Below are 21,903 nucleotides of genomic sequence, written 5' to 3' on the forward strand. Positions count from 1 at the left end.
TCCTGCCTCAGCCTCCTGGGTAGATGGGATTATGGGTGTGTGCTACTGTGCTTAGCAAGATTTTTGCCTTTTTTTTTTTAAATGGGTTTTCTGTCTTTGCATCTCTCCAGGAGTTACTTTTGTGGGGTGGGTGAATGGTAGGGGTAGGGGGATGAAACCATGGCCTTAACCATGGAGCTATACCCAAATCCCTAGGAATTTTTCTAATATTTGGAAGATGAGTTCTTTGCCAGATACATGTTTTCATGCTTTTCAGTATCTTCTCTTGGTTTATGGCTTATCATTTTACTCTCTTAAAGTTATCTTGATGAATAGAAGTTCATAATTTTATTGAGATCTACTATCTTTTTCTATATAGCTAGGATCTTTCATGTCTTATGAAATTTTTCTCTTTCTAATTTGTCTAACACTTTTTAAATTTGTTCTTCTTAGATATATTTGTATTTTGATATATATTCATAGAGTATAACATTATAATTAGGATCCCATTCTTGTGGTTGTACATAATGTGGTATTTCACTGGTAGTGTATTCATATATAAACATAGAAGAGTTATGTCTAATTCATTTTACTGTCTTTCCTATACCCATCCTCCCTTCCTTTCCTTCATTCCCCTTTGTCTAATCCACTGAACTTCTATTCCCTCCCTCCCCCCAACCTAGTGTGTGTTAGCGTCTGCATATCAGAGAGAACATTTAGTCTTTGTTTTTTTTTTGGGATTGGCTTATTTCACTTAGCATGATAGTCTCCAGATCCATCCATTTACCGGAAGAAGTTATAAAGTCATTCTTTTTTATGGCTGGGTAATACTCCAGTGTGTCCTGCTTTTTGTTAGATTCTTTGGGAATGACAATCATGTTATCTGAAAACAATGACAGTTTTATTTCATTATAAAATAAAATAACATTTTATTTATTTACCTTGTACCTTTTCTTTCTTTCTTTCTTTTTTTTTCATTATTGAATTGGCTAGGGCCTCTTACAATGTAGACATAGTGAGAATAGATTTTTTTTTTTTTTGTTCCCAACTTTGATGGGAACTAAATATTATGTCATTGTATTAGTTGTGAACACCCTTTATTGGGATAAAGAAATTCTCTTCTGTTTTTACTTTCCAATGAATTTTTAGAATGTTTAATGAATGTTGAATTATGTAAAATATTATATTTAATGATTTCATATTTGATTTTTATTTTGTTAATGTTATAAATTACATTGAGTTTTTAATTAAACTAATCTTGCATTCCTAGAATAAACCTTAGTTGTTATGGTCCCCTTTTTCCATATTGTTGGATTTTGTTTAGTTTCATTGCATCTGTGTTTGTGATAATGGCTTAACATTTTTCTTTTTTGTGATGTGGTTACCACATTTTGATTATCAGATTGTTGAGAGCCACACCGGAAGGGGCCCCAGCAAACTTCCAGCTGCCAGCAAACTTCCAGCTGCCGGCTGATGATTGGCTCACAGCGGCCCCAGCAACATCTAGCTGATTGGCTCCTCGGCCCCAGCAACATCTAGCTGATTGGCTCCTCTGCGGTGATGCTCATTGGGCTGTTTCCCTGCCCTTTCAGACCACGGAGCTTCTCATTGGGGGACTTTTTTGGCTCTGCCCACGTGACCCAGCCAATCGGCCTCAAGAGCAGGAGGATTGTGGGAGGTGGAGAGAAGCTTGTGTGGGAGAGAGAGGCTTGTGGAAATCCGGTGGTGGCAGTTGAGGCTCTGAGGGTTTTTCCTGAGAGGCTGTTTTGTTTGGCGTGTGTGATTCTAAAAATAAAGTTAGTTTCTTTTGACAAGTGGCTCCTGATTGTGCCCAGCCAGACTGCGGCATCAGATAGTTTGGCTTCATTAGATTATTTATGAAGTATTTCTTATGCTCATAATCTCTAGAAAATAAGATTGATATCGTTAGTTTTTTCCTTTTGTTTATTTTTACATTATATATAACAAAACTTACCATCTTAACCATTTTAAGTGTACAGTTCTGTGTCATTAATTACATTCAGATTTTGTGAAACCATAACTACCATCCAAATCTAGAACTCTCTCATTTTCTTAAACTTGAAATTCTGTACCCATTAAGCAATTAACTTCTGTCTTCATATCTTCCCAGCCTGTTGGAACCACCATTCCATTTGTCTCTATGAATGTGACTACTCTGGATACTTTATATTAGTGGAATTGTTCAATATTTGTCCTTTTGTGAATGGTTTATTTTACTCACATTGTCTTCAAAACTCATCTGTACTATAGAAATATGTCAGCATTTCCTTCATTGTTAAGGCTAGATAATATTTTTGTGTGTATGTATTTATGTATGTATGCATATAACACATTTTGTTCATCTATTTATCCATCCATGAATACTTGGATTGTTTCTACTTTTTGGCTATTATGATAATGCTGCTATAAGTGTAAAAACACCTTGTGAAAATACCTTTTAAACATAAGTGTAAAAATACCTCGTTGAGATCCTACCTTCAAGTCATTTGGGTATGTACTAAGAGGTGGAATTACTAGATTGTATAGTAATTCTTTTTTTTTAATTTTAATTTTTTATTTATATACGACAGCGGAATGCATTAAGATACTTATTACGTATATACAGTACAATTTTTCATATCTCTGGTTGTATACATAGTATATTCACATCAATTCGTGTCTTCTTATCTGTACTTTGGATAATAATGATCATCACATTCCACCATCATTAATAACCCCATGCCCCCTCCCTTCCCCTCCAACCCCTCTGCCTATAGTTATTCTACATTTAATTTTTTTTGAGGAACTGCTATATTGTTTTCCACAGTGACACAGTGATTGCACCATTATAAATCCCTCTGAGGAATGTATAGGATTCCAGTTGCTCCATATCCTTGTCAACACTTTTTTCCTTTTTTTTTTTTTTTTGATTATAGCTATTCTAATGGGTGCAAAATGGTATATAGTTTTAATTTGTATTTCCTTTATGAACAGTGTTGCTGAGAGCACCTGCTTATATACTTAGTATTTATTTCTTCTTCTTCGTCTTTTTTTTTGTACTGAGGATTGAACCTATGGGCACTATATCCCCAGTCCTCTAATTTTTTTATTTTGAGACAGGGTCTCACTAAGTTGCTGAGGCTAGCCTCAGACTTAGATTCTCCTGCCTTAGCCTAGTGAACTACTAGGATCACAGGCATGTGCCACCGTGCCTGGCTCTTATTGGCTATTTTTGTGTCACCTTTGGAGAAATGTCTGTTTAAGTTCCTTGCCCAGTTTTGAGTCAGTTTTTTAAAAAGTTGTTGTTATTTTTGTTGGGATGCAGGAGTTCTTTATTTATTGTGGCTGTCAATCTCTTATTAAATACACGATTTGCAAATACTTTTTCCTATTTTTTTTAATAGTAGGTGAACACAATACCTTTATTTTATTTTTATGTGGTGCTGAGGACAGAACCCAGTGCCTTATATGTGCTAGGCAAGCCCTCTACCAACTGAGTATAACCCAGCCCACTTTTGCCTATTCTTTGGGTTGCCTTTTACTGTTGATAGTATCCTTTGTTATGCATAAAAGTTTTAATTTTTGATGTTGTCCACTTAGGTTTTTTTTTTTTCTATTGTTGTCTGGGTTTTTCATGTCATACCTAAGAAATCATTTGCCAAATTACTCATAAAGTTGTTGTTTTTTTTTCCCTCTTTTTTTTTTTTTGGTGGTATTGGGAATTGAACCCAGGGCCTTGTGCATGTGAGGTAATTAAAAACAATTTTTTTTAGTTGTTTGTGGACCTTTATTTAATTTATTTATTTGTGGTGCTGGGAATTGAACCCAGTGCTTCACACATGCTTAGGCAAGCACTGTATCACTGAGCCACATCCCCAGCCCCTGCTTCTTAGTTTTTTAAGTGTAGGAAAAATTATCTGTGAAGTTATCTGTGTCATGTTGGGAAGTTGTAAATTATTGATTTAATTTCCTTAATCAGATATAGGACTGTTTTTCAGAGAATTTCTCCATTTCCTTATTTATTTATTTTTTATGTGGTGCTGAGGCTCGAACCCAGTGCTTTGCACATGCTGTGCGAGCGCTCTACCGCTAAGCCCCAGCCCCAGCCCAAATATTGCTCTCTCTTTACAGAAAAAATTTGCTTACTCCTGCCCTAAATCATCCTATTTAAATATATAAAGTTTTTTTGTTATTTATTTTAAAATTGTTTAAAAACAACATACTGTGGAATTCATAATGATGTCTTTTTATATTCCTCATTTGATAATTTGTATTTTCTTCATCAATATTGCTAGGAACTCATCAGTAAATATTATTAATTTTAAAATTATTAATTATCAAAATATTAATATTTTCAAAGGATTAAATTTTGGTTTTGATTAACTTTTTGTTTTGTCATTTTTTTCTCATTTCTTTCCACTTTGTGATTTACTATTTTCTAGCTTCTTGAGAATCTAAGAAAACTTAACGTCATTGTTTTTTTAAACCTTTTTTTACTCAAATATATACATCTAATGTTATGAATTTCTCTTTAACCAAATATTTATCTCTGTCACAGAAATTTGTATCTTTCCAGTTAACAACTATACATTTTTATGATTTTTATGTTGATTTCTTTGATCAGTGGGTTATTCAGAAATATATTGCTTAATTTCCAAACATTTGGAAATTTGCTAATCAACTTTCTGTCATTGATTTCTAATTTAATTCACCTGTGATCAGCAGAGTCTATGATGAAGAATGTCATTGGTGTTTTGATCCCCATCAAAATTGAATTTGTATATTTCTTTTGGCAATATGACCATTTTAACAATAACAGTTCTGCCTACCATGATCATAGGAGGTTTTTCCATTTTCCTGTGTCTTCTTTGATTTCTTTTTTCAGTGCCTTATAATTTTCATTGTAGAGATGTTTCATTTCTTTGGTTAGATTTATTCCTAGAGAATATTTTTTAGATGATATTGTGAATGGGATTGTTTTTCTGATTTCTTTTTCAGTAGATTCGTTATTAATGTATAGGAAAGGTATTGATTATTGTTTGTTGTTTTTGTAACCTGCTACTTTATTGAATTATTTTTATTCTAGCAGTCTTCTGGTGGAGCTTTTTGTATCTTCTGAGTATAGGATCATGTTATCTGCAAACAGTGATAATTTGACTTCTTCCTTTCCTTTTTTTTTTTTGGTACCAGGGATAATAAGTGTTGAATTTTAGTTAGATCTCTACCATGGACCATATGGTTTAAAATTCCATGTCTAACATGTGTATTAATATTTGTTAGTAGCTAAACTGATGAGTAACATTATTATGGCACTAAGTTCTTGAGTTTAATTTGGGTATCTTTTATCTTCCCCCTGAGAAAACCGAATTTGTGCCTATAGACTGCAATTCTAGTAGCCATTTTGCAAATGTATCAGAGTTGCATAAGTCAAAGGGTGGTGGAGATGGAAATAAAATCCACTCATTTTTCAATGAAACACATTGCCAGTGTAAATGTAATCAATAATCATAATGGTAATATAAAGGCAATATTATTAGTGGTTAAGAGAAAGAATTTTAGCGTCATATGTCTCAGTTTTCAGTTCTGGCTTTTCTTGTTGTTTCATTTTGGGAAGTTACTGGACCCTTCATGCCTCAGATTCTTCTTCATAAAATAGGCTGATAGTATTTACGTTTTGTTGTTCTTATGTTATATGGTTATATGGTTATATGCAGGTAAGGTGCTTAGAATGGTGCCTCTTCCATCGTGAGTGCTTAGTAAATACTTTCTTTGTTGCAGACACTGATTAGTATATAATTTGTGCTAGCTAAATAATGCTTGAAATAATTACTGCATGTTTAAACTTAATATAATAATGAGAAGTAGTTAAAAGTTGTGACATTCCATCAGAAAGAACAGTGACAACATTTCATTAGAAATAGTAGTGACAATAAATTTTCAGTAATGTGGCCTTAGAGTCTCTAGTTTTAAGACATAAATTAGACCCACACTTTTATAATAATATTAGTAGTAATAATAATAATGATATTTAGCATCTTTATAATGATTTCTGTATGAGGAAGACCAGTGTTCTAAGCACTTTATAAAATGAATTGATTCAATCCTCAAAAGATTATAATTATTCAAATTTTACAGATAATAAAAGGAGCCACAGATACATGAAACAATTTACTTAGTGTAATTGGGTACTAAGTGGCAGAGATTGGATTTAAGTCCATGTCTGCTGGCTGTAGAGTTATTGGTTGTAAGCACTTTACCATTCTGCCTGTATTTAGCTCTATTTGGTATTTTGTTAAACCAAGTAGATGCGGAGGGGATAAGATTAATAATTTTTATTAACTGTTGCACGTAGCTGCAATAGCTATAAAAATGTGATAGAAATATAGTCTTTTTTCCTTTGTTGACTTGTAACAAAAGTTTTGTCCAGAGTGGAACAAAGTAGTATAAAGTGATTATCATGAAGATTTATGCTATCATATCTAAGTTTTGTCAAGTAATAATAGAAAGCAATCAGAAAAATGTGAAATTTATGACCAAATAGTACTGAGGTAAACTCTTCAATTAGACAAAGTACATAGGTTGTTTTTGTAGTTGGTCAGTTTTTATTTAGTCAGGTCATTCTCCTTTCTCCACTTCAGTCCCCCTTTCAACTTGCCCCGCAGATATCTTTTGAGGACATATTTTAGAAATTTAAGACAACTGCAGTTTTCTCAAGTACTGCTGCTGTCTAGGGCTTTGATCCATTTTTATGACTGCTACCACTACCACATGTGAACCTTTATCATAGACCAGATATTGTATGTCATTTTCACTCATCAGAGTAGCAAACTGAAGCCTAGAGAGTTTAAGTAACTTATTAAATGTAAGTTGCATAATAAATTTTTGTGGTTTATCATAAAGTATAGTTTAGTAAGTTATTTAATTCTGCTTTGTGATAAACAGTGATGAATGAAATATTTTGAACTGGAAATTTTATTTTTCTTTTAAGAAAGGAATTTGGATACAAGGATAAAAAATATTAAGTGCTTACTAACTTTAATGTTTTGTGTTTTAAGGAACTGAAATTACCCTTCACTTTTTTAAGCGGACATATTCATGAATTGAGAATTCATGTACCATGGACAAAATTGGGTTCAGAACCAGTGGTAATTACCATCAATACAATGGAATGCATATTGAAACTTAAAGATGGAATACAGGTAAGAAATTATCAAACCTAGTTGTTGAATGTGAACTAATTTTAATACTTATTATATCTGACATTTCTATAACTTTTAGAACTCACTGTCACATGAATAAATATAACTGTATACACTTTGTTTACATGCCTTATTTAAATAAGGGTGTTCTGAAATTTGGACAAAACATTAAAAGGATATTTTCATACAAATTTTGCTTTATTGATCATAACCTTAATAGGAGTCAATATATATTGCTTATTACCTATATTTACAATGGAAGCAAGGCCTGATTAAATCAGTTTAATTTTTAGATTAAGATTTTTGAGTTTTTGCGAAGGACCAGTGTGAATCTTTATTTACAAATCTTCTAAATCTATTTCTCAGGCTAATTTTTTAAAAAAATATTTATTTTTTAGTTTTTTAGGTGGACACAATATCTTTATTTTATTTTTATGTGGTGCTGAGGATTGAACCCAGAGCCTCACCCATGCTAGGCAAGCACTCTACCATTAGAGCTACAATCCTAGCCCTCATCATTTCTTATTGATGGTTTTTGCAAAGGTATAATCGGGTTTTTTTTTTGTTGTTGTTGCTGTCTGCTATTTAAAAAAAAAATTTTAAATTCTGATTTGTTATATCTGACAGCAGGATGCAGTTCAATTCATATTACACAAATAGAGCACAATTTTTCATGTCTTTGGTTGTACACACTATTGTCACACCAGTTTTATGTACTTAGGGTAATGATGTCCGTCTATCTCATTCCATCATCTTTCCTACCCCAGTAACCCCTCTCTTCTACTTCCTCCTCTTTTAGGGAAGTTTGTTTATTCCTCCCATGCTGACCTCCCCAATCCCCCTCCCCCCAATCCCCATTATGAATCAGCATCCTTATGTCAGAGAAAACATTCCGCATTTGGTTTTTTGGGATTGGCTTACTTCACTTAGCATAATATTCTCTAACTCCATCCATTTACCTGCAAATGCCATGATTTTATTCGCTTTTAATGCTGAGTAATATTCAATTGTGTATATATACTACATTTTCTTTATCCACTCATCTGCTGAAGGGTATCTAGGTTGGTTCCATAATTTAGCTATTGTGAATTGTGCTGCAATAAGCATTGATGTGGCTGTGTCCTTGTAGTATGGTGTTTTTAAGTCCTTTGGGTATAAACCAAGGAGTAGGATGGCTGGTCAAATGGTGGTTCCATTCCCAGTTTTCCAAGGAATCTTAATACTGCTCTCCATATTGGTTGTACCAATTTGCAGTTCCACCAGCAATGTATGAGGGGAGTATCTGCCAAAATTTTTCCTATTCAGGAAGCCCAGCAGGTCAGGACAGCAGCATTCTGTGAAGTATGTTTCACTTTCATCTTGTAGTAGTGTGTCTGTTATTATTATTATTATTTTACTTTTTTCTTGCATATTTAACATTTACTTTTTAGTTTTAAGTGAATTGATAAGTTGTTTATTTATTTATTTTGGTGCTGGGAATCAAATTCAGGGTCTTGTGAGGGCTAGGCAAGCACTTTGCCACTAAGGTATATTCCCAGTCCCTATAAATATTATTAAAATGACTGTTTTTCATGAGAACCGTAAGGTAGTTTTAGCAAATCCTAAGTATAACTTTAATTTCTGTGAAATTTGACTTATTTATGAGTTATTAAAATTATTTCTTATTTTAAGAAGATTCTTTTTTTTTTAAACATTTTTTTAGTTGTAGATGGACACAATACCTTTATTTATTCATCTTTTTGTGGTGCTGAGGATTGAACCCAGTGCCTCACTTGTGCTAGGCAGGTGCTCTATGACCGAGCCACAACCCCAGCCCCTTAAGTAGATTCTTTAAAGTAATTGTTATATCAATTCATTAGGCACAGATCTTTTTTTCCATTAATGAAATATTTGATTTTAAACCTACATTATCCAATTTAACTTAAATAAGGTGGTTCTTGAGAATAAATAGACCAATGTTATATTCTCATGAAAACTTTCTTTGTGAACTTTAAGTATTTGAGAGATTGATTTGAGAAACCTGTAGATAGTTATATTGTAGTAAGTTTTATTTTACATTTATGTTTGGTAATACTGCAATAGTTCTTAATCATCTGTTATTAGATTTTTTTTTTTTTTTTTTTTTTTTTAAAGTCTGGACTTGGTTATACCACCCATGTTGTGCTCTGTATTAAAAGGTGGAAAGGAAAAAACCCAGTCACTAAGTATTTTTTTCAATGGAAAGGTGGAAGTTTCAAGACCAGATGTCCCATAAGAAACACATTTAAAATAGACAAATTACAACTAATTATAGAGGCTACATAAAAAGATTTGTAACACATGACTTAGTGCAACTTAGAACTAATATTTGATATTGGACCATGCAGATGGCTACTGAAGGAATGATCAGATTTCCTGTTTGCATGGTATTTGAAACTTGAATTTTGTGGTGTGTGGAATAAAAGGTCAAATGTCATGAATGTAAACCACTTTCAAAAAAAGTGTTTTTTTACAGATGTTTAAAATTTTGCTGTAGAAAGGATTTTTGAAAATTGCATTTGACATTTGGACAAATTATTTAAAAGTGTATACCCCTGGAGAGTAATACTTGGGTTTATCCTAGTAATTGGAATTAAATTTTGAGTAGAAACATTATAAAACTTAAAGTATTTTAATTTTAGGTTTTAAGCTTTGATAGGTATAGTATGTAATTAAGTTAAAATTATGCATGTACTAGTAGAATGGAATGGCTCCATATTTAAATTATTTGAAGTTTAATTATGTTGTACCATCATACCAAAGAAAAGACTAGGGGCTGGGGCTCAGCGGTAGCGCACTTGCCTGGCATGTGTGAGGCAATGGATTCAATTGTCAGCACCATATATGAATAAATTAAAAAAAAAAAAAAGGTTTATAAACAACTAAAAAAAAAAGGATTAAAGAAAAGTCTTTATTTCCCAAATAAAAGTGGGGTGAGATGGTAGGTTAAAAGAAGGGGGCTTTTAAAATCACAGGTATTCAAATATCTGAATATGGAAAAATGTTAACTTTAATGTATGGGAATGTATTAAAATGATTAAAAGATGGGAATATGAGGTTTAATTCAGATTTTAAAAGAATACAGCATCATTAAATGCTTTAAAAAATAATATACATACATTTTTAGTTGTAGACTGATACAATACCTTTTTGTAAATTTATTTATGTGGTGCTAAGGATCAAACCCAGTGACTCACATGTGCAAGTACTCTTCCACTGAGCTACCTCCCCAGCCCATCATTAAATGCTTTGATAAAAGGACATAACAATTTTTTATGTTCAATCTGATTCTGCCAACATTTGTTGATTGCCTAACCTGCAGTGAATTGCAAAGCATGGCTAAGATATTTGTAGAATCTCAGCAAAGGACACTTAGACAAAGAGATTTATAATGTTTCAGTGTGACTGTAGTGGTCATGGTTATAATGTACTCAACATTTCTTTGAAATCCATTTTAATTACAGAGATTTTTGAAAGAGAGTGACCCAAATTCTTTTGGGTAAAATAAAGGCCACTTTGATGTTCACTTAGAATGATTTTTAATAATTTTAAACTAAATAAAATACTTGTTAAAGATTTGATGTTTACTTTGAGAGAGTCCTTCTATGTCATTGTCCCTACCTTTAGGTCCTATGGATTTGTAACTTGTGATCTGTTTTTTTTTCTATTTTGGATTTCAGATACAGTTTGATTCATGACAAACTGTATCATTACATATCCATCCTTATATAATCAAATACTTGCGAGTCTATCTTATAACTTGAGCTAAAACATTACCAAGAACTTACATTTAATTATGTTTTCCTCTCCTTATTTGTATTCTTGCTTGTTCATCCTTGGTGAACCTCATCTGCAAAATAGCACAAGACTTTCTACACAGTTTTTTAAATTTTGTGATGAGCGTGCATTCTTTGCTTAGTGTATTAAGTCTTGGAAAAAATACTTCTGCAATCTAAAGAGAGTCGTGAATTTGTTTTTAAAGTACTTATTTATTCTGGTTTTTATAACATCTGGAAAGTAAATTTTGAAAAACTTTTAACCTAATGAATGCAACCACTCATTAAGTTGTTTATATAAGTAATACTTACGAATAAACTTTAAAAATGTTTTTAACCTAAACCAAAACTGAAAGGAAAGTGACCACAACACTCGGAGCAACCAAAAGATCTTTATTGCAGCAGTGCAACAAAGAGAAAGGAAAGAAGGAAAGAGAGAGAGAGAAAAGAGAAGAGATGAACAGGGAGAGAGCAAGAGCAAGAGAGAGACAGAGAGCGCGCGTAAGAAAGATAAAGAGCAAGAGAGAGGGAGCAAGAGAGAGGGAGCAAGAGAGAGGGAGAGAGAGGGGGGCCTGGCAGGAGGGAGTTTTTATAGCCCAAATCTAATGGGGCCTCTGGGTCTGCAAGCTGCCTTGTTGGCCCAAGGGGGGGTTAAGTGTTCAGCCTTAAGCAGGGTTGAATGTTCAGACTTGAGGCAAACAGGTGATAAAGGACCAGATAGAGGGGGGTTTGAGTGCGTGGGCTATCTTGCAGCCAACATCTGTTCAGCCTGCCCTGCAGACAACAGAGTTCAGCCTGCTCTGCACCCAACAAAAACTTTAAAGTACTGAGTTAAAAAACTGAGCTTTCTGTTAATGTTCTAATCTTGGTTAGTATTTGAAACAAGAGGGCAGATTTTACCTATCCTTATGTCTTTAGGTGCTGTGGAAATCCTTTATTGGGATTCAGAGGAATTGCTTTAAATGTATAGATAATTTTGAGGGGAACTGACATCTTTACTAAGTTGAGTTTTCCATTCTGTGAACACAGTGTGCCTCTCCAATTATTTAGATTGTTCTTGATTTCTTTAATTAGGAATTTGTGTTTTCAGCCTACAATTCTTTTAAATGTTTTATTAGATTTATATCTTTTTTCTTTGGAGCATTTATGAATATCGTGAATTTAATTTTTTTTCTGTTCATTTTCATATATAAATTCAGCATTTATATATAAATAAAGTTGCAGTTTTATATGTATAATTTTTGTGCATTGATCTTATATCCTGTGATGTTGCTTACATTATTAATTCTAGTAGTGTTTTGGTTGATTTCTTTGGGATTTCCTACATGGGCAATAACATTATCTACAAGTAGAGACAGTTTAGTTTGTTTTCAATTCATATGCCCTCCCACCCCACTTTTTGTTTTTTTGGTCCTGGGGCTTGAACTCGGGCGCTTAATCACGGAGCTAGATCCCAGCCCTTTTAAATTTACATTTTGAGATGGAGTCTTCCTAAGTTGCCTAGGGCCTCACTAAATTGCTGAACTGAACTTGTGATTCTCCTGCCTCTGCCTCCTGAACCTCTGGTTTTACAGGTGTGATCCTACCCTTGTTGAATTGATGAGTGTTTTTACAGAAGCCATTATAAGTAAGCACTTCAGTACTGGTCATTAGTAACATCACGTTTGCACAATCCAGTGTACACTGTTCATTTATTTTTAAATTCTCATTTCCCTTCAATATTTAGTGCTCTGATCTCTTTCTCAAAATTTCACTTTCTTGGTTCCTCTTAATCACTTCCTCTACCTGTTTGGCTCCTTTTCTCTCAGCTTCTCTTAATCATTTTCTATTATCTATCCCAAATTTAAATTGAAATTTTTTTGGTTTCATTATTTTAGTCATATTTTACTCTCCTTGGCTATTATTTCCAGTAGTCTTAGTTATTATTCTGTTTTCTATGTTCTTTATTCATAAAATGCTATTTTAGGGTTCAGTCTTTTTTTCCCCCCCAGCACTAATAGCTAAATGAACTTCACCTGTATGTCTTATAAAATATCCCAAATGAAATTCTTATTAAAGTTAAATCCTTTTTGGTCCTTTATATATTTCCTTTTTCATTGAACAGTTCTACTGTGAACATTCAATCCAAATCAGAAACCCAGAAGTCATCCTTAACTTAATGTGCCTCATATCCAATTATTCATCAAACTCTGGTTTCTACTGCTATCTTATCTTTGAAAGTATCTGTTTCAGCCTTCATACAAGTTTTCAAACTGCCTCCAGGAATATTCCTAAATGTGAATTATTTCCTCAAGTCTGTTTTCTTTCTCATCCAATGATTTTCTTCTCTCTTATAGTGAACTTTTGTGCAACTCATAAGAGACTTTAATATTTATTGTATTCCAGTGTTCTCTGAAGTCCTTCAGGGTCTTCCTCATGTTTTCCATTTTTTATGCTGGGTTAAAACTATTTTCATAATACTAAACATGATTTACTTTTTAAAAATTCTCATTCTCTCATGTATGTACTATGGACTTTTCCAGAGACTACTTGATATATATCATTGGAACAGAATGAAAGCAGAAGGAGATATGAGAATCTAGCTGTCCTCTACTAATCCAGAGCTAAAAAACAATGTAAAATAATGCCATTCTTTTTACTAATTTTGTTTTGGAAAATACAGCTATTTTTCATAACATGCAAATTTAAAAATTTATAGTTTATTTTGAAATTTCCATGATATGTGATATTTTTATTTTAAAATACATAATAAAATATGTATACAAGCTGTGAATGTAGCTCAGTGGCAGAGCACTTGTCTAGCATGCAAGAGGACTTAGGTTCACCAGCATGAAAAAAAAAAAGGATCTAAATATGTATACAAATTTAAATATACTTCAAACATGTTTTCTCTTTATCTCTAATAGTAAAAGTCATACATGTAAATCATCTTTGGGATTCTCAGTAATTTTTAAAAGAGATAAAAGTATTTGAGGACCACTGGCCTACTTGTTAGGGAGTCACTGAAGTATTTTAAACAGGTAAGCAACTTGTTGCATTTGTAATTTAGGAAGTTAACTGGTTTTTCACCATGGAGGAAAGGATTGGAGGAGGAGAATTCAGAGAATTAATTAAATTCATTTTGTCACATTCTAAGAGAATGTCCTAGGTTCCCACATTCTAGGATAGGAACTAGATAGATCTGTCATTCCCTGTATCCATAGAGGGCTGTGGATAGATTCTAGAGTAAGAGTATAGAAGTTCTAGGATGACTTTCGGAATTTTGGTTTAGGACTATTGGTGTGGTTTACTGGATTATGGTACTCTTAATTTAGATTTTTTTTTTTTTCTTTTTCGAGGTGCTGTGGATGGGACCCAGTGCCTCATGCATGCTGTTCAAATGCTTTACCATTGAGCCAAACCACCAGCCCTAATTTAGGTTTTGAAGAGTTTAAAAACTTGTCAAGCCCATATGCTCACATAGTAATTAGTATCTAACTGAAGTAGTATAATAACGTAGGCATTATACATTGTGAAAAACTTACATACAAAATTATCACTCTAATACTATTTTCCTGTTTTTGAAGGAAAAATTGGAAAGTTAAATCCATTCAGTACATATATGTTGAGTTGACAGCTCTGTACTAAATGCTGTGGATATAGTAGTTAATGAGACAGAAAAGCACTTTTCTTTCCTTGAAGTTTTTAAGGAAAAATTCACATATTACATGTGGTTTTTGAATTAATTTTAGCATGAAATATTGTTGGTAGTCTCAAAATAATTGGAAGCTAAATTGTTTTGTTTTAGGTTTAACTTCTTTTTGAGGTGAAATAATTGGGGTTGTTAAACAATATTACTGAAATGGACATAAAAAGCCAAAAGCCACAAACAGCTAACCTATAGATGGATGAAAACATAAGTAAATGTATTTCAGACTGTGTTGAATGCCTTTAGAGTTAAGGAACAGAGGAAAATCATGGTTTCCTGAACTTTTACCTGTGTCTAGAGCCTAGAAATGGTAGGAGGAAAAAAATATATTTAGTTAGCTATTGGGAAGATAACATAAAGATATAGTTCTTTAAAAAATATACATATTGAGGGGATGGGGTTGTGGCTCAGCGGTAGAGCACTCGCCTCGTATGTTCGAGACCCTGGGTTTGATCCTGAGTACCACATAAAAATAAATAAGTGAAATAACAGGGTTGTGTCCAACTACAACTAAAAAATAAATATTAAAAAATATAAATTTTTAATATATAAATATATATAAATATTTTGTATATATAAATATATATAAATATTTTCTAGTGTCTTTTATGAAGTTTATGGCATATGAACACCAAACCTGGTATAAAGTGGTTCAATAATTTTTTTTAACTTATTGAGGAATATCTGTTGGAAGTATGTGGAGTTTTATTATATTTTATTTTTGGGGGGATAATTCTCCCCCCTTTTTTGGGCTGAAAGGTATATTTTTATTCACTTATAGTTCTTCTGAGGAGGAAGAAACATTTGGATTGATACAAGGGGAGCTTTAGTTTCATGAGGGACTTTGTAAGAATGATTGAAAATATGGGTTGTAGAAGAAATGACAGTGCAACCTTAATTATAGTGTTTAGTACTTGGTCTCCAGAATTTATATGTCTCAAGTCTGCATACAGAAAAATATTCTATTTTGAAACTTTACAGTTTGCTTGTAACCACCAAGTTTTCCCTTCCTTGCTGGTTACTGTCCAAATTGTTACCTGGCATTACAGATAATAAGGAACTGAGATTACAGGTTTTGTTTTCCTTTTAGTTTTGGTGGTGCTGGGGATTGAACACATGGCTTTGTGAATACTAGGCAAGTGTTCTAACACTGAGCTACATCCTTAGCCCACACCTTTGATTGTTTTGTTTGTGTTTGATTCACAAACACACATGCAACAGTTCTCTGATTTTAGTTTTGATGATTGGGAGTTGTTGATTTTCCTTGAACTAGTTCATTTTGCCATGGCCGCCTTTTTGAAACTCAAGATATTTAGTATTTAGAAACTATACTGAGCATATCTGAACTGAGTTTTCTATGGACAGATTATTGTTGGATTTTACTAGTCTGAAAATTTCTGCCTGTTCTGCCTGTTAATTGAAGTATTTAGATTTCATTTTATATATATATATATATATATATATATATATATATATATATATATACACACATACATACACATACACACATATACATATATATTCATATTTATTTATTTATTTGGTACCAGGGATTGAACCCAGGGTCGCTTAGCCACTGAGCTACAACCCCAAACCTTTTATTTTGTTTTGTTTTGAGACAGGGTCTTGCTAAGTCCTTAGGGCCTCGCTAAATTGCTGAGGTTGATCTAGAAATTTCAATCCTCCTGCCTCAGCCTCCCGAGTCACTGGGATTGCAAGTGTGTGCCACTGCACCTGGCATTATTTCATATAATTTTTATTATGGATACATTAACGCCCAATGCTTTTTATTTGTTATGTCTTTGTTCTATCAGATTCTTTTTTTTAAATTTTTCTTTTCCTGTCTGTTCTTGGATTGAGCATGTAGTCATCCTCCTTCTGTTGTGATTTAGCTTTTTGTTATTTCAGTCATCTGAAGCCTGGCATGGTCTGAATATATTAAATGGAAAGTTCCAGAAGTAAACAGTTCACAAATTCTAAATTGCATGCTGTTTTAGATAGTGTGATGAAATCTGAAGTGTGAATAATTTCTTTGTATAGAATATTCACACTGTATACCCTATCTGCCCCTTGGTCATTTGGTAGCAGTTTTGGTTGTAAGATAGAATTTTGCAGTATCATAGTGCTTGTGTTCAAATAAATGTTATTTTACTTAATAATGACCTAAAGTGCAGGAGTAGTGATACAGGCAATTTTTTTGGTATGTAGTTTTGGTATATAATTGTTTTTATTAATTTTGGTTCATCTTTCTATGCCTTAATTTATAAATTGAACTATCATAAATATGTATTTATAGGAAAACACATAGAGTTTAATTCTATTATCAGTTTCAGTCTTACATTGAACATTTTATAATGTATCCTCCATATGTAAGGGGTAACTGCTGTATTTTAGTATTCCATTTTGCCCTTATTATTAGTTTTTAAACTGTCATACCTTTTTATTTTTGCTGATTGCTCTAGGGCTGACAACATGCAAGTGTAATTATCACCATCTACTTTCAATATTATGTCACTTCATATAAAACATTATACCTTATTATGTTTATAAGAGTATGCTTCTCTTTATCCTCTACCATAATTTGTGATAACATTGTCATTTTATGTGGTACAATATTTTATTTTTATTTTTTTAAAGAGAAAGAGAAGAGAGAACTTTTTAATATTTATTTTTCAGTTTTTGGTGGATACAACATCTTTATTTTATTTTTATGTGGTGCTGAGGATCGAACCCAGCGCCCCGCGCATGCCAGGCGAGCGCGTTACCGCTTGAGCCACATCCCCAGCCCTGGTACAATATTTTAGTATTGCTTTGAAGTCCATTGATTTTTAAGAAAGAAATAATAAAAGATATTTTATTTACCTACATAGTTATTTTTTGTGCTCTTCCTTTATGTACTTCAAAAACTTTGATCCATCAGCATTTTACTTCAGCTTGACCTTCCTTTAATATTTTTTCATAGTCTGTTTGATCTTGCTTCAAAATCTTTTAGCTAAAAGAATTTGTAAATGCTTAAAGAATTTGCTACTTACTTTGCTCAAAGATTCTGATTTCAGAATTTAACTTTTGGGGTAGGTCTCTGTTTTTCTGCTCATGTGCAAGGGCTTTTCTAATAGCAGCTTTTTTTACTTTGTATTCAAGAAAATAGCAAGGACTGGAATGAGAAAGATCTGAATGCTTAAGGAATCTATAAATGTTATTCTTACTGATAGTATTATAATATATAATTTAACATTTCTAACTTCAGTTTAAAACTTTAAAGTCTCAGTTGTCTTCAATAGTACTATTGAGAAAATTCTGTGCCTTACTGAAAATTTATCTGAAATGCATTATTTTTTACTTAAACACTATTTATTCCTTGAGTTTCTCTTTCTCTCTTTTTCCTTTTTCTGCTGCTGGGAGTGGAACCCAGGGCCTGGTCCATGCTGGGCAGGTGCTCTATTACTGAGGTATGTCCCCAGCTCCTTGGTTTCTCTTTTTTTGAAATTAGACATCATTAGAAGATGTTTGCGTTTCCACCCCCCCCCCCATCCTATCTTTTTCCCATGTTACTTTTTTTTTTCTTTTTAAAAAATTGGTTCTTTTTAGTTTAGGATTCATTTTGACATAAAAACATGGAATATAATTAAAAACATGGAATGCTTCATTTATTTGCATGTCATCCTTGCTCAGGGGCCATGCTAATCTTCTCTGTATTGTTCCAAGTATAGTATATGTGCTGCTGAATTGAGCACTCCCATGTTGCTTTTAGATCATCATCATATTGGCCTGATTTTGACCTTTACTTTTGCATAGGTTTAGAATATGCAGTTTCATATTATGCAGCAGTTGCATATATTCTTTCTTTCCATAAATGTTTATCTTTTCTTTTCCTTATACCTCTCAAATTGTCATTTGGCCTATTTTATTTTTAAACAGACACTTCCTTTCTTTTAGTAAATCGTCATTCTTATTAGAACTTAGGGGATAAAATAAGAAATATCTTTGAAAACTTTAGAGCACATGTACTTTTAGGGAGATAATTAATATGAGGAGGCTCTGGGTTCAAGCCCCAGCCCCATAAAAAAAAAAAAAAAAAGAATTATTAATATAGTGGAAAAATGTATTAAAAATCTCATCATTCTTTTTTCACAAATCTATTTTTAAAACAATTTTGGATTATCTTAAAATATATGGTATATCATATCCTGTAGTAAATTATTAATGCTCTAAAATACCAAGGTGTCTTCTCTCCAGTCAATTAAATATGCTGAAGTCTTTTTTTTTTTTTTTAAATAAGCTCCTTTATTTATTGCCAAATTATTTATTTATTTATTTTTTAAAGGTGGACACAATGTCTTTATATTTATGTGGTGCTGAAGATCAAACCCAGTGCCTCATGCATGCTAGGCTAGCTCTCTACCTCTGAGCCACAATCCCAGCCTCATGCTGAAGTCTTTTTGAATGATTATATCAGTCATTTCTGTGAAAACATTCTTTCTTGTATTTTAATACATAGTTTGATAATACATACATTGGGTTTTCTAAGATAGCTCCAGTTTTATATTCAGTGAAATTTTAACCACATGAGACTAAATACTTGAATGTTTACGATTTTTTTTGTCATGGGAGTAATGCTTGTTGAAAAATAATTCAGACAGTGTGGAAATAAGTAGTAAAAGTTAATTCTTTGTTATTTTTGATGTTCTACTTTAGGCATCAACATTATCTATATCTACATTTTTGTAAGAACAAGTGGCTCTCCTTTTGTGTAATTGCCTTTGTTAGCTGGGTGTGGTGGCACATGCCTGTGATCCCAGTGACTTGTGAGGCTAAGACAGGAAGATCACAAGTTCTAGACTAGCCTTGTCATTTTAGAGAGGCTATAAGCAACTTGGTGAGATTCTGTCTCAAAAAAATAAAAAGACTGGGGCTGGGGATGTGGCTCAAGCGGTAGCGCGCTTGCCTGGCATGTGTGGGGCGCTGGGTTCTATCCTCAGCACCACATAAAATAAAAAATAACGATGTTGTGTCCACCGAAAACTAAAAAATAAATATTAAAAAAATTCTCTCTCTAAAAATAAATAAATAAATAAATAAATAAATAAAAAGACTGGGGATGTAGCTCAGTGGTTAAGTGTCTCTGGGTTAAATCCCTAGTACTTTAAAAGAAAAAAAGAGAGAATGTTTACTATTCTTGTTAATGTCATATATACTATATAATTAAAACTATAGTTATATTACGTAATGTAAAATACATTATATAATATGTAATATGCATTAGCATTTCTTATATTTTGTCTTTCTATTGCAGGGATTCTTTCTTTATTCAGGATACCCTGTTTTGTTGCTTATTAGGTGTGTTGCAGATATCTTCTCTCAATCTTTGGTTTGTCTTAAGTTTTCTTTAATACCTCCTATTTTGTAGAATTGTTTATTGTAGTTTTCATATAACTGGATTTTTTAGTTTTCATTTTTATTTGTTTGGTGTTTTTGTCTCATGGAAAATTTCCAGTTGACCTATGATCATAATGATATTTTCCTATGGCTTTTTCTAATAGATTCAAGTGTAACTTCTCATTTACCTTTAATCATGGAATTTATTTTCATGTATAGTATAAGGCAGAGATGGTAACTGGTTCTCCCTGTATCATTTGAATGTTCTCTTCCCCACTGATTTATAATACTACCTTTGTTCTATTCCAAGTATACATATTTACATACATATATACATACATATATATGGCTCTGTTTCTGCGCTCTCCTCTGTTTCATTGGCTTGTTTACATTTTTATGGTTTTAAAATAAATCCTAATGTGGACAGGGGATAATTTGTGTGTGTATAGGAGTATTCATTTAGATCTCTTTGTGAGGATTTAATTTTTTTTTTTTTTTTTGTAGTTGTAGATGGACAGAATACCTCCTTTTATTTGTTTATTTTTATATGGTGCTGAGGATTGAACCAGTGCCTCATACATGCTAGGCAAGTGTTCTACCACTGAGCTATAGCCCCAGCCCACTTTGTAAGGATATTAATTCATTTATTGTAAAATCTTTTAAGGCTATTCTGGAACATTAATTTTATTGAAGAAATTTTGTTGATTTCTTTAAATTTTTTTTTTTTTTTTTAGTTGTAGATGGACACAATATCTTTATTTATTTTTATGTGGTGCTGAGGATCAAACACAGTGCCTCATATATGGGAGGCAAGTGCTCTACCATTGAGCTGTAACCCAGTCCCATTTGTTGATTTCTTTAGCATTAGTTTTCTTCGAGTGCTTTAGAATAGTGGTTTGTAAGGTTATTTTGACTAAAAGGGTCATTATCTATGTCACATTTTCACTTTTAAGCTCTCCTTTTGCACATTTCTTCTTGCCTTGTAGTTTTATAGTTGTTTTTGTTCTGCAGTCTTGTCTTGTCAGAGTCAGGTCTTGTCAAATCAGAGCTCCTGCAATATTGATATTGGGTGATATCATAGAGTTTTTCTCTGTTTTTTATTTTGAAGTTTGTTTCCTTCTGACTTTCTTTCTGTGCAGCTTCTACGCAGCAGTTGTCAGTATCTCTTTTTGACCTCCTTTCAAGAACTGAAGCTTCACTCCATTACTGATTTTAAATATTGAGCCTAGTAACTATCTCTAATCTTGCATGACCACTTTGAATCCTCTGTATTCCTGTTGTGCCTCTGCCATCTTGAGCAGAGCTATGTGTCATCTTCATTCTGATTCACTGCCTTGACTTAGCTAAAATTTTCTTTTTATTTTATTGTTAACATGTTTCCCTTTATCTAGTATACTACTATTAGAAGCATAATTTTTTAAAATTGGAAACCTAAAAGTTCCAAACATCACTTCTATTTAGATGGGTCCTAACTCTTTTTTTTTTGTAAGAGAGAGAGAGAGAGAGAGAGAGAGAGAGAGAGAGAGAGAGAGAAAGAATATTTTAATATTTATTTTTTAGTTTTTGGCAGACACAACATCTTTGTTTGTATGTGGTGCTGAGGATCGAACCCGGGCCACACGCATGCCAGGCGAGCGCGCTACCGCTTGAGCCACATCCCCAGCCCCTAACTCTTTGTTTATTTGATCTGTTTTGATCTCTGTTAGAATACATTCAGCTATGATATGCCTTTACTGGAAACACCTCCCTCTAAAATTGCATCTACCATTTCAGTTTAAAAATTGCATCTTTCAGGGCTGAGGCTATAGCTCAGTGATAGTGCACTTGCCTGGCATGTATGAGGCACTGGGTTCGATTCTTAGCACCA

At 32.8% G+C, this 21,903-nt stretch overlaps 1 protein-coding gene and 1 non-coding gene across 17 annotated transcripts in view; one reads left to right on the top strand and one right to left on the bottom strand.

Annotated features, from left to right (window-relative positions):
* The window catches only part of Vps13b (vacuolar protein sorting 13 homolog B), a 756,023-nt gene that overhangs the window by 2,943 nt on the left and 731,177 nt on the right, over positions 1 to 21,903 (top strand). For all 16 annotated transcript variants that reach the window (XR_006856245.2, XR_009228666.1, XM_046464889.2 and 13 more), the window contains exon 3: positions 7,035 to 7,178. Coding sequence is in view for 14 of the 16 variants with exons in the window: in XM_046464889.2 (XP_046320845.1) it covers positions 7,035 to 7,178 (144 nt within the window). In the remaining 2 variants the exon portion in view is untranslated. The remainder of the gene's footprint in view (positions 1 to 7,034; positions 7,179 to 21,903) is intronic.
* On the bottom strand, positions 18,288 to 18,394 carry LOC124107066 (U6 spliceosomal RNA). Its single transcript, XR_006856273.1, has one exon. It is a non-coding gene; the product is annotated as a U6 spliceosomal RNA (small nuclear RNA).

Source organism: Marmota monax, unplaced genomic scaffold, assembly GCF_021218885.2.
Source record: "Marmota monax isolate L192 unplaced genomic scaffold, Marmota_monax_Labrador192_F-V1.1 WCK01_AAM20220418_F8-fsc00003, whole genome shotgun sequence".
NCBI classification, from domain to species: Eukaryota; Metazoa; Chordata; class Mammalia; order Rodentia; family Sciuridae; genus Marmota; species Marmota monax.